The following is a 14,010-nucleotide window of genomic DNA, read 5'->3' on the forward strand; positions in this document are numbered from 1 at the left end:
AAAATTAGTTGTGGCTTCAGTGTAGAGGCATGAATATGTAAAAAAAGTGCCAAGTTCACCATCTAAACCAAAAAAGGTGAAAACTCGTACATAATGTACACTGTCATTTCCGCATGTTCTAGTTACAGTACTATTTACATCACACAGCTTAATTCCATAGAAACAATACTGAGAGCGCTCCCCACATAGTTTTACTTCTTAAAATTAACTTCCCTGTTTGAAGAAAACAATATTATAATTACTCCAGGTTAATGAGTATGTCCTATACATGTGTAGACCTGCTTCCTTATTTTTAATACAGACTGATTAATTGTCAGACAATGCAGCGTTTGTGATGAACAAATGGCACAATAGCCCATGGCGTGGTTGAATTAATATGGCCAGTACAATACCATTTTTGCTAGCTTAAAAGTTTGCACTAAACCTGTAGATAATGTGGCAGTCTTCTTTCCAATGCATGCATCCTTAGGGATCTACAATTAAGGCTGCATTCCAGTTGCATCAGCTGTGCATGTAAAGTATGTACTATGCTGGTAATGCAGAAGTTCATAATTTATTAGTATGACAACATGTGAATTTTAGGACATACATAATGTGTCTGACTACAGACCTCTTATCTGCACACTGTTTGCATTTGCATGTTAAGTACTAAGATCTTGCAAAAAGTAAACTGTCATAATCAACTATGCATCTGTTGTGGGTAATATTAGCTATAAATGCATACAAGAATGTGCATTTTCAAATCTACTTTAAATAGTAAACCATCCAAGCACCTTTCTGTTTTCAATATAATATGACTTGGGACACCATAATTCTTATTTCTCATGCCATTTAGGATGGATAGTATGTTAGACCTGAGTTGGACATGGTTTTCTTAAGCCTTTTTTAAAATGGTGTTCTTCTGCAGTGACTGGTATAATTCCCGGAGTCCATTTCTCAAACCCCATCTCAGTGTGGACATCATTAATTACCTCTATGAGCTCAATGATGTTCAATTTGATGTGGCATCCAGGGGTCATGACCTTGACTCAGAATGGCCCACTTTTGCAAGGTAAGAGCACACTGTAATTTTTGCAATTTTTATATAAATACAACATCAACAGTAGACTACCACAAATACACTGGCACACATATAATGCTACTAGTTTATGGTCTATTTGCCCTGACTGGAAATAATGTGTATGAATGCATTTTAATAAGCTGATTGATGATCATTTTTAGTTAATTTAAAGTTGATTAAAAAATTTGTCACAGGAGGACACTGGGAATGACAAGCTCTCCAAGTCACATGTGGAAACCACCGAGTCGTAGTTCCAGCATCAACAGTCTGGCCAGCACATACTCGCAGGTACCAGCACATCTGTAGTAGGTCCCTGTAGCTTTAAATAAAATAAAAGTTAAAAAATATTAAATATATCTCATGCTTATTGTTTTTCATGTGTCATTCTAAACTTACAAACATTTGCACCAGTTTTATATCCAGTAGATGGCATTGTTTGTCTCAAATCTGCTCTGATTCAACTTGAAGCAGTCTCTCTCCTCTGTGTATCTCCTCTCTCAGTTTATTTTCTCTATTTCTCCCAAACCTTGTAGCAGGCCCATGAGTTCCCTGGGAGTCCAGACTTTGGACCTGGGCTTTTATCAGACATGTCTGTGCAAAACTCCAGTGGACTAAATGATTCTTCCATCAGCGCTATAGATGAACTCCGCCTGGAGCTGGACCAGTCTGAATTAAAACAAAGAGAGTTCCTTGACCAGGTACATCAGTTAGGCACCGAGGCGGGTGAACTCCGTGGGGTTGTGGTGGAACTCCAAAGGCAGCTGGATGTCTCTCTAGCTGCCCAAGGTAACCATCAGGAGCTCCAGCGGAACCTGGAGGTGCTAGCTGAGAGCGAACGGGCCCTATCCCATGAGCTGGAGGTCTTGAGGGGACGTGAGACCATCAGAGAGGCCTCTCATAAGGATCTCCAGGAAATGTTGGCAGCAGCAGAGCGTAAAAATGAGGAATTGATGGCAAGGCTTGATGGAGTATTGGATGAGAAAGGCCAGAGGGCGGCCAGTGACTTCAACTCTGCCCAGAAGATTCACGAGTTGTTAAATGAATTAAAAGAAGCTGAGAAGGGGAGGATAGATGCTCTGGCAGAAGGAGAAGAGAGGAGGAGACAGGCAGAACAACTAGCTGAGAAAGTCAGAATGAAGGATGAGGCACTCAAAGAGGCTGAGGTAAAAATGGCAGCTTGGATGGAGAAGGGTAAACAACTACAGACCAGGGCAGAAGAGCACCGTAACGTCATGGACAAACTCCAAGGGGCTCTTGCAGTGCGAGAGAAAGAGACCAGCAACCTGCAAAGGCAACTGCAAGATCTCCAGCGCTCTCTGGAAACTATGGAAAAGCAGGCCAAAGTGGAGAGGAAGGGAATGCAAGAGGATAAAGAAGAGCTTGAGAAGAAGATGAGTGGTCTGGAAGGGCAGCTGCAAAGATTGCGGACACATCTGAAGGCTAAAGAATCTGATCTTCTCGCCAGTACCAAGAAAGTCCAGTTTCTGGAGAAGGAATCGGAGAAGCTTAATAGGGAGAAACAGAATATGCTGGTGACCATATCTGAACTGGAGAACAGCACCAAAGAGCAGGCTAAAAAGATTGATGAATACAAAGATAGCTGTGCCATGCTTTTGGAGCAAAATGGCAAGCTCCTCCAGACGATGAACAAGAATGAGGACACCAAGAAGGAATTGCTTGAAAACAAATCTTCCCTGGAGAGTGAGCTGGCTGGATTGAGGGCCTCGGAGAAGCAGTTGCGAGCACAAATTGATGACGCGAAAGTGACAGTGGGTGAACGAGAGCAGCGGATGAGAGAGGAGAACAGGAGTCTGGATGAGAGGCTGCATAAGGCCAACATGCAGTTAGAGGAATCTGAGAGTTCAGTTCGCCAACTGGAGCTGGAGAACAAGGACCTCATGGAGGTTCAGGTCACTCTTAAAGCGGCTCTCACAGCTATGCAGGAGGAGATACGCAACATCAACAGCCAGATTGCTGAACTTGAGAAGAGTCTTGGAGCTGCAAAATGCAACGAGGAAATCCTGACCGCACAGCTTAAAGATAAGGATTCCCAACTGGAGGACCGGGAGAAGCTCTGTGAGGAGCTCCAAGGAAGGGTGGAAGAACTTGAAGGTCGGGAGAGGGATTTGGAAATGGAGAAGACGAAGGCAGAAAGAGCTTTCGTTAAACAAACAGAGATGATTAGGAGTCTTGAGGACCAGAGGAATGTTGCAGAGAAGGTCCAACTTGAGCAGAGTGCATATCAGGCTAAAGAAACCCAAGAGATGGCCTCAAAAGTGACTCTTCTGGAAGATCAGCTGGGATTGAGTGTGAAAGAAGTTTCTAGGCTTCAAGAGGATGTGCTCGATCTCAGGGCTAAACTTCACAGTGCTGTGGAGGAGAAGGACAAGACTCAAGCAAAGCTTGATGTCACTGAGGCTTCCTGTGCAGAACTGCGGACCTTGACTGAGCAATTGAAGAAGCAGGCAGAGGAGCAGAATCGACTGCATGTGAATGAGCTCCTACAGTCCAGTGAACGTGTTAAAGCCTTAACTTCACAACTGAACCAGGAGATATCTGCACACAAGAAAACAACTGGTGAACTTACTTCAGCCCAAGAGGAGCTGGTAGAGCTCAAGGCCCAGAATGAACGGATAGTCCTGGAAAACGCTGAGACCAGAGAGTGTCTCCACCGAGTCAACACAGAAATGGCAGAGCTGGGAATAACAATTTGCCAACTCACCGCAGAGCGGGAAGAGGCCCGGGAAAGAATGGCTGCCGAAACCGCTCGGATAAAAGAACTGCAACAGCAAGGAGTGAAGGAAACAGAGCGACTCAATGCCAGTTTGGTGGCTCTTCACCAGGAAAACTCTAGTCTACGTGAAGAGCTCCAGCAGACGGAGAAACTTTCAGAAACTGTGCTGGAAATAAAAGAGCTGCTGGACAAAACAGAGGGTGAGCGGGATGCTGCGCGAGAAGAGATCGCTGCAGTGAAATTTCAGATGAGCGCAGAGAACATGACTTTCAAGAACCAGATAAAGGTAAAATGAGTTCAGAATCATCATTATCCCTTTAAATCCATCTTGTCAAATACTTGCACTGCGTTCGTGTCATGGTAGAATTAAAATAATTACAAGATGACTGTACAAGCTCTCTGAAATAATTTGTTTCCATGGCAAAGCTTATAATGCCAAAATGCATCAAATGTATTGGACTTTGCTGTGGATGTGCATTTTATATCCGCTGTTTTTTGTTGTTGTTATTTATTAGTTTTTACTGTGTTGTTAGTGACTAATAGTAAAAATAGAAAAGAAATATTGGTAACACTTTATTTTACAGTGTCATTGTTACACATGTAGTTAGTTACTATAGTAATAACTATAAATTATGCATAATTACATCCAACTAACCTTAAACCAAACCAAACCCTAATCCTAACCCTAGGGTAAGTACATTTACTTACTTAATATTAATCAGTACTTAAATATATAATTACAGTGTAACAAAGACAGCTTAAAATAAAGTGCAACCGAAATATCAATAAAAATATGTAACGTACGTATTAGGGGTGTAACGGTACATAGAATTTATGGTTTGGAACGTACCTCGGTTTTGGGGTCACGGTTCGGTACGATTTCGGTACAATAGAAAAAATGCTCAAACTTTAGTTTAGGGTCCAATTCTCAATATTAACTAGCTAATAACTATGACCTCAATAAACCCCTAATTACTGCTTATTAATAGTTAGTAAGTTTTCGCACACAGTTGAGTGCACGAGCCTTTCAAAGTATTCTCCTTTGTCCATGAGCACAGAAAGATGCATTCGACGTGTACACACTCTCTAGTGGACTTTGTTTTCAAGCGCTCTTGTCATTTGCGTATGCAGTGTTCTTCTTCTGCTCTTTTTCCTATTGTGGCGGTTAGCAAACAGAGTTGTATTACCGCACGCACCCCCTTCTGGACTGGAGTATGGATCACCCGTGACTGACTGTATTCGTTGTCTGATTGTATGCAACGAACCGTGACGGTTAGCAAACAGAGTTGTATTACCGCGTACGCCCCCTTGTGGATGGGAGTGTGGATCGCCCGTGACTGACTGTATTCGTCGTCTGATTGTATGCCCCGAACCGTGATGTCTGTACCGTATGGTTCGGGACGAATACATGTACCATTACACCCCTAGTACGTATACAAATAAAAACAACCTAAAAAGTTCAGCAATGTGAACTCGCACTGCAAGTCAGGAACTCATAATTACATTAATTCTGACATGGCATGAATGCAGTTTTTCACTTAGACTTCAGTGATGTTTTATCTGATTTACATTGTGATTGATTGATTTATTATTAAGATACTTTTTTTATTATTTATTTATATAATTATTACTTTTCAAACTAGAGTCTTAATGAAGAGATTGAGGGTTTGAAAACTCAGCTAGACATGGAGTTAAGGAAGACATCTGAGCTGGAGGCCAAATTATCAGAGTCAGAGGTATGTAAATGTTTTGAGCCAGGTGTGACTCTACTTTCATTTTAATGATCTACATGATCATCAGATACTTTTTGCATACCAGCATGTTGATCATTATTATTCATCTCTGTTGGCTGATAACACTGATATTAGTAGGTGATGAATGTCTGATCTCTTGCTGCTCCTTTTGTTCTCATTCATTGGAGACCTGCTGTGCGAGACGGTGAAATAGACGACAAGAGATTGGGGTTAATTGCCAGACAGTGATGAATAATTTGCTTCTCATTTAGTCTATAATTAGGAACAATGCATACTGTTTCTTGCAGATATTTGTCAATTAGAGTACAAGTGCCACTGTAATTATCTTCTATGATAATGTTCTTCTGATTTTTCAGCTTTGTAATGATATCAGATGGTAATATTATGGTACTTTGAAATAGAACATGGTAGTGAAATGCATGTATTTACATGGTACTTTCAAGAATACCATGATACTGCCATGGTACATGTGGAAGAAACCATGGAAATAATGTGATACTACTATGTCCAAACAGCCATGATAGTACCATAGTATGTTTTAGTAAGTGTTCATAAAATAAAACAAAATGAGACAAAATAACTGTACAGAACATTGTCAGTGTATGTGAATGTTTGATGCTTGTGTGTCCAGATTGTGTTCATCAATTTGGCTGTTTGTGTTTATATTTAGGGCGTGAATACAGAATACTCTCGTCTGATTGAGGAGAAGGATTCTCACATCACTGATTGTGAGACTCTGATACGTGAGAGAGAGTGTGAGACGCAGCAACTGCAAGAAAGTGTATCAAGGTGAGTGCGTTCAAAAACACAATAAAAGGGTTAATGCAGCACAGATAATGGATCTGCATGTATAAAAGCCATCACTAATGGATTTCCAAATGGATCCTCATGATAAGGATTTCTTGGACCCTGGAAGATATTTGGTTTTTGTAATTATTGGTTAGGTTATATTTTTATGCATTATTATTAAATTCTATTTGCTTTTTCTCTCTCCCTTAGTACCAAAGAGGCTCTTAGTGACGTACAGAAGGAGAGGGAAGAACTGAAGCAGAAATTGGATCAGGTGTTGACGGAGACTCAGAAACAGCATCTCCGGATGTCTGCTGAGCTGGAGGATCTGAGCCAAACCAAACTAAACCTGGAGGAACGGCTCATCGAACTTATTAGGTCTGTATAACGCCTAGCACCTCAGGGTTAACTTCTCTTTCCTAACCTAAAATCTGGGCTCTTTTGTTGTTAGTAATAAGTTAATGTGTTTTTATGGTTATAGGTCAGGTTTAGGTTTTAAGGTTAAGTTTTTCTAATATGTCTAGACACAGATTCAGTGCATTCTTATGGACCTGTTCACACTGAGAATGATTAATTTCACTCTTGGTGTAAATAGTTTTGGTTCAAAAATTGCTTGACTATTAATTTTACTTTGTCATTTTGAAAATTCTGTAAATAGTTGTAAATATTTTTTTTAATATGAAAATAATTGGAATTTTTTAGTTTTTTGTTGTTTCACATGGAGTGAAAATATATATATTTAAAGGGCCGGTCACACTTCAGGGGAGAGAAACTACAAAATAAATAAATAAATAACTGAAAACAATTTCACAGATGAACCTTCTTGAATTCTCAGTGAGATGTCAAGGAAAATTGATAATGGCAGCGTAGTGTTTTTATATCAAAGAAGCACATAAAAGCAGGTCAAGAGCTTGTTCTCACCTGCCTTTCAGATTGTTGTTGCTGTATATATTTGTTTAATTCAGTCCTTTAAATTACCTTACAAACCATAAGATCTTAATCTACATTTTCTCTTTCTCTAAGCAAAACAAACAGAGCCAGAATGCTGAGCAGAAAACACAAGAGAAAAAACATAGGGGTGCTGCTGCCACAAAAGTGTGGTGTGAATAAATCATATATAATCAGATGTGATAAAACTTTCTTCTTGATATGAAATGGAACTCTGAAATGGCTGAACCCTGAAAGATGCTTGAAAAATGCTTTTAGACGTTGAGGACACCAAGAGACATAAAAGATTCAGTGTCGAGTCTTCATTTCTCATCTGTTTTTCAGGGATAAGGATGCTCTGTGGCAGAAATCGGATGCTCTGGAGTTCGCACAGAAGCTGAGAGCGGAGGAGCAGTGGTGGCTGGTGGATAAAGAGGCTACACACTGCCTGGGCTGCCAGGGCCAGTTCACGTGGTGGCTGCGGCGGCATCACTGCAGGTGGGCAATCTCGCTAACACCTGTAGAGGTGAAGTGAAATGCAACAGAACAGCAGAAAATGAATTTATGAATATTAAAAAGCTAAAGGTGCAGTAAGCAATTTCTGAGAAACACTGTTGATATTTGAAATCGAGACTCGAACAAACACACCCCTCCCTTCATTGCTCCGCCCCAAAATAACAAACTCAGACAACGACTAACACCTGGCTTATAAGGTGTGGAAATGCATGTGTCTTTATCATAGCTGGCAACTTTTAACAGCAGATGGCACTACTATACAAGCTTTAGAAACACTGCCTGCTTCCGGTTCCTTTACACACACCACTCAAACCTAAAATTATCATTCATAAATTTCGTAAAAGTTGAAGCGAATTACAAATCTTGTGTCATAAAAGCATCGAGGTGCAAGCACATTTAACCAGCTGGACGTAAGAGCGCTGTCCAGCAGTCTTCTTCATGAACATTTGAGAGTGAGCGGTTAAAAACTAACCTAGAGCGCCATCTGCTGTTAAAACTACACACAGTGCTAATGTTTTTACTGTGAAATGTTTTGCTGGAAAAGTGCTATTATTTATTTCCTTATTTCACTTCATTTGAAACTATATATATTGTGAAAAGCTTTATACATGGCCCATTGTACATGCCCAGAACTTAGTGATTGGGGCAGTTAAAGATAGAGACTGATTCAGGCAGCCTTTAGTTAAATATGATTGTTATTTTTATTTCCCATGCATGATATTTTTATTTCTTATTTATATGTTGCGATTATTTTATGATTATTTTAACTCCTTTTCAATATAAAGCACTTTGGATTACCATTGTGTATGAAATGTGATATACAAGTAAACTTGCTTTGCCTTGCCTAGCCTAGCCTATACAAATTAACATGAATTGAATTGAATTAAATATTTTGTATGAAGTATTCCAGATATATTCATAATTTTTTTTTTATTTAAGTGAGATCTAAGTGTCCAACTATTTCTGTTTCATCTGTATGTGCAGGTTTAGCTCTGGGCACATTTAAATTAAACCGTTGTCAATATTTTCTCAGCCAACACAACAGATTTTTCAGCTGTGTTTGCGTAATTACTTTAGTCAATCTGGCTGAAACAATGCAGATAACGCATACAAATAAACACCACTATCACTGAGTGCAATTTATTCTTAGTCAATCCTCCCCTCAAGGCTTTTAGACACATCCTGAGTTTTTATTGCAATTCTTTGGGTACAGTAAATAGTGTGCTGTTTTTAGTACTTATGATAATATAACATTTTTATTATACTTTGACCTTATGAATTATTTGACAACAACTTTTTGCGACAGAACTGTTTACAGTCTGATAACAAATTTTCATCAAACTCAACAAAAACTCTGGTGCGATTGTTCTGTTAGTGCGTTTCTTTTGAATAAGTGTGAATGCTGCCATCTGAACTCTGGTGCACACCAAACAAGTGGTCCAAGACCCCTGAAAAGATGGTTCAAATGAATTCTGGTGCGGTTCAACTGAAATAGGAACACAACACAGACCAAAGACATCTAAACAAACCAAAAACAGGACATGATGTCACAAGATGCGACTCTAAAAAGGACAGAATGCTCAAGCATACCTAATTTTTCTTGTTATGGAGCTACATTGCCCATTACAGTTCAGTACAGTCGTCGGAAACTTAGCAGAACTTTGTTTGTGTGCAACGGAGGAATTTGTGTCGCTATTTTGACACCTTTACGCATTTTATAAGTTCTTAACGAGTTCTCAGCTGGTAAAAATACAATGAGCGCATTTAGCCCAGAACACAGCATTGTTTTGGATGTTCGTTAAGTTCTGTCGCAAAATATACATTATAAAAGCTGTTTTTATTTTGTATCTTTAGGTTTGGTCTTAAAAATGACAGTGTGAATGCTAAGTGAATCAGGACTAAATGTATCATTTTCTTTTTTGGCCTTGACCAAAATAACCAAGAGAACTGAACTATAAGTGAGAACACACCCTTAGACTTTATATATAGAACTTCATAGTGGTGCTTTTGTTTGGTTTAAAAATATTGCATGTTTTTGTGCTGAATATTTGGACTTATACTGAGTTATATTGTGTTTCCTGGCAGGTTGTGTGGCCGTATCTTCTGTTACTACTGCAGCAACAATTACGTAATGACAAAGAACGCAAAGAAGGAGCGCTGCTGTCGAGAGTGCTACACGCAGCACGGTGCCGTAGTGGAAAGATTTACGAAGGCTGAAATCAACAGCTCAACAGAAAATCAACCACCACCCCACCCAAATGCTGCAGCTCAACCACCACCACCCTATATACCCACACCAAGAGTTACAGGTACAGATACACACAGCAGAAAACACACCCTTAATGTTATGTTGGAACAATCATATTCATGAGTTAATTGCAAATGAATGCCAACATAAAATTCTAATTGTGAATGTTAACTCTGCAATTTAGTTTGTATGCTTTTTGTTGATGAAGAATAGCCAGAAAACACTACTCATTTAGCTGATTCATGAGAACAGACTTGTGCAATCAACTTGCATTTCCCATCATTCTCTTTGGGAGTAAGAAAAACACACTAAATTTGCATCCTTTACTCTTCATTGTGTTGCATTAGTGCGTAAAAGCTTTCTGCCTCCTCACAGTAAAAAAAAAAAAAAGCGTAATATGAAATTGCCCATTTTATTCTTTATTATATCGTAGTGTCTGTCTTGTACGTAGGAACTTCCCAGGAGGTTCGAGTTGTTATTCTTTAAAGTGAGTTAAAGTGAAGAAACTTTTTTCCATTAAGAGCACCCTAAAACTTTCTTAGTATGAATAAAATATAATTTTTCTTTCCTATAAACTCTCTATACAAGGGCTGAAAAGAAAGGTGCTGTCAACGTCAAGTGGTTTTCCATTTTGAGTATGTGAATACAGCGGCGCATGTGATTGAGAGAACCTTTCTTAAATACATTGTTCTGCCTGGCATTCATCTTTTTTGTCTGGAGATAGTCTGTAATGAACAGATTGAATGGCCAATAAGTTCATTGTAGAATGCTAAAGGAGCAGGATTTTGCTACGGAGCGCTTTGTATAACATGCGTCACTGTAATTGACAGGTGAATGTCACACATTTGTCTTCACGAGCAGTCCTGTTATTGATTATATAGCATGTTGCTTGTTAATAAATGTTTCCTTTATGAGATACAAAAAATATCTTCCTCAAGGGGGCGCATGATGGCTCAAAAAACAGATACTCCATTGGGCATGTTCAAATGTCAAGATTTTTTATTGTATTGCAGATATTTTTTACACAAAAATGTGTAATTTGGTTAAATCAAGGTTCCTGACATGAAAGAAGAAATCTTTATATATTTTCAAAAATCTATATACGGTTATTACAGACTGTGTTTTGTCCATCCTGACCCTCAATTAGAAAAGTAACATGTACCATGTGACAGTGCCATCTATGCTGTTTTTATAAAATGTGTGTTTTTATAACAGTAAAAACTCTTTTCAGGTAATCATAATGTTATATTGTGTCATGTTTATCAAAATATATAGACCCACTTTATTGGTATTTAAATAGTGTAATAGGCCAAATAGTAGGCTTATGTTGAAATTTATTCTTGTACAGATGGCGCTGTATTAAGCAGTACATGAAAAGTGTTTCTGTTGCTTCATGAAAACGTCTGAAATGTCTGTGTATTTGACAAATATCCCCGCAGTTGTGATCTGGACTGGTCTTGAAATAAAATCCTGATACCGAGACCAGACCAAGTACAAATGTGGTCAAAACCAAGACAGAGACCTTCAAAAAATGGTCTAAAACACTACTTATTAATATTTTAAATGAGCTTTTTTGTAATTTTGTTTTTTTCTTTTGTCGTTTATTAGGTTTTTTAATATTTCTGTTTAATTTGTTTTTAGTTTAATTTTAGTCATTTTACTTACTCCATTTGTTTAAGGTTTCATCTATGTAATATTTTTCTTATCTTTCACCTTTATTTCAATTAATGAAAACAACTTTTAATAGTTTTAGTTAAAAATAGCAGCACTGGATCCATCATATGTTAAGTCCTACCCATTGTCAGGACCCTTGCTTCATGCTAATCATCTTTCAACTCACTTTTTACATTTCCATTGGTTTGATGTCATACCAAAGTTGACAACTTCTTGTGTCCTGACATGCAGTAACAGATCCTGCTGAGAAACCGGATGATGGGGTGTTTGACATCATAACGGAGGAGGAAGTGAACGAGATCTATGACAGCGACTCGCGTACCACCACTGGATCACAGGAAGAAGGAGATGGAGGGCAAACTGGAGACATGTAAGGACATAAACACACAAACACACACAAATAATTCGAGACAACACCATCTATACACTATACACTACATCTGTATACACTACTCTTTTTTTTTCAATAAATTAACTTTTATTCACCAAGGATGCATCAAATTGATCAAAAGTGACAGTAAAGACATTTATAATACAAAGTGTTTCTATTTCAAATAAATGCTTTCTATTCATTATGCCTGCTGCGATAGTCAGTGTTGACGGTGTTACCGGTGTTCAGCCGCAACACCGGTTACGTCACTTGCCCACCGGGGCACCGTCCCCCCACCGTCGATTTGATTTTTTTAATAGTAAAAAATAATTTAGTTAAGTTAGAAAACAGACACTGCAATTAAAAACTGAATGCATCTGCTCAATGCATCGTGAGCACAGACCAGCAGCAGGAGACAGATTTCATTCATTACGAGAGTGAGGAGCTGACTGACAAGACGATGGCGGAAGATTTTTGCAATATTTTGGATAAAAACCCAGTGCTAATAGGGAACCTGCAAAGGATTAGTTGTGTTTTTCTAGAACATCAAGAATAATGAACCCACCATTCAAGCAATTGCCGCCCCCGAATTAGTGTTAATTTGAAAGCTAAAGTAAAATGCGCACGGCCGCACAAGCATTCATAACGGTGCATGTCTACTCGCGCGGAGCGCTTTCAGTTCATTCAAGCTCAACTTCCATAGGAATTAATTGAAAACGCTCGCTCCGCACCGTTATGAATGCCCGTGCGGCTGTGTGCATTTTAGCGAGGTGCAAAAAAGGGAACCCCCCATCCCACCCTCCGATCCTGGTATTACCGGTGTTGTCACACATCGATTAACCAGTGGGAAAATTTTCTCACCATCACAACCCTACTATTCATCACAGAATCCTAAAAAAGGGTCACTGTTTTCACAAAAATATAAAGTAGCACAGTGGTTTTCAACATTGATAATAATCTGAAATTTTCATGAGCAGCAAATCAGCATATTAGAATGATTTCTGAAGGATCATGTGACAATAAAGTACATTTAAAATTATAGTAAAATTGAAAATAGTTATTAAATTATAATAATGTTTCACAGATTTACTGTATTTTTGATCAAATAAATGCAGCCTTGGTGAGCATAAAAAACTTATAGACCCCAAACTTTTGAACGGTAGTGTACCCTGTGTTCTAATCTAGCTTAAACTTTAAACCTGGCATGGTACACTGCAAATATTGTTGGCTCTTATAATATATTGCTTGTGATATTCCTTATTTGTAAGTTTCAGATAAATGCTACTGCCAAATGAATAAATGTAAATGTAAATAAAAATACACTTTTGTGGATGTGAAGCTTTTAGACTTATTGTGAAGTATAAAAGTGAGCGATGATGCTGGATGCATGTTTTTATTTCAAGACCGTTTTTATGCGTTTAACTTCACAATTACTAAAGGAATCATTAAGGAAGCGCATTCATTAAGTCAAATCAGAATTGTTCATGTTCATACAAAGTATGCACAAAGTGACTAGAGACAATGGATGTGCTAAAGCATTCCTATGTACTCACAATCACACTCTGAATGGTCAAATTTGTAGCAGCATTATCAAGATTCTCCAGGCTGTATCACCGGGTCTCTGTTTAGAAGATTGCTTCCCTAAATAAGTGTTACAGACAGACAGGAAGTCCTGCCGGGAGATTGCTCGTGGGGGGGATGATGACTGTCAATTTATGCATTTCATGCCATCTTTGGTACATTTTCTAACATTTGTCACTCTGAGATGAGCACAGCATATAATTCTACAGCAGCCCCAAAAGATCATGCTTCCTGTGGGTGAGCGCGGTTTCCATAATTAGACGCACTCTCCAGGAAAGGAGAGTTTTGATGGAACATTTTATGTGATTTATTAATTTTTTTGTCATTGAAGGTTTTTTAGCATTTATTCTGTCTATC

General features: G+C 38.6%; 1 protein-coding gene across 2 annotated transcripts in view; it reads left to right on the forward strand.

Moving 5' to 3' along the window:
- fyco1a (FYVE and coiled-coil domain autophagy adaptor 1a) overlaps positions 1–14,010 on the forward strand; it is a 31,036-nt gene that overhangs the window by 8,753 nt on the left and 8,273 nt on the right. For both annotated transcript variants that reach the window (XM_051879619.1, XM_051879620.1), the window contains 9 exons: positions 908–1,051; positions 1,255–1,348; positions 1,594–4,080; positions 5,438–5,530; positions 6,219–6,337; positions 6,548–6,715; positions 7,610–7,762; positions 9,866–10,089; positions 11,934–12,072. In XM_051879619.1, the coding sequence (XP_051735579.1) occupies positions 908–1,051; positions 1,255–1,348; positions 1,594–4,080; positions 5,438–5,530; positions 6,219–6,337; positions 6,548–6,715; positions 7,610–7,762; positions 9,866–10,089; positions 11,934–12,072 (3,621 nt within the window). The remainder of the gene's footprint in view (positions 1–907; positions 1,052–1,254; positions 1,349–1,593; positions 4,081–5,437; positions 5,531–6,218; positions 6,338–6,547; positions 6,716–7,609; positions 7,763–9,865; positions 10,090–11,933; positions 12,073–14,010) is intronic.

The sequence above is a fragment of the Ctenopharyngodon idella genome, chromosome 22, assembly GCF_019924925.1.
Source record: "Ctenopharyngodon idella isolate HZGC_01 chromosome 22, HZGC01, whole genome shotgun sequence".
Taxonomy (NCBI): Eukaryota; Metazoa; Chordata; class Actinopteri; order Cypriniformes; family Xenocyprididae; genus Ctenopharyngodon; species Ctenopharyngodon idella.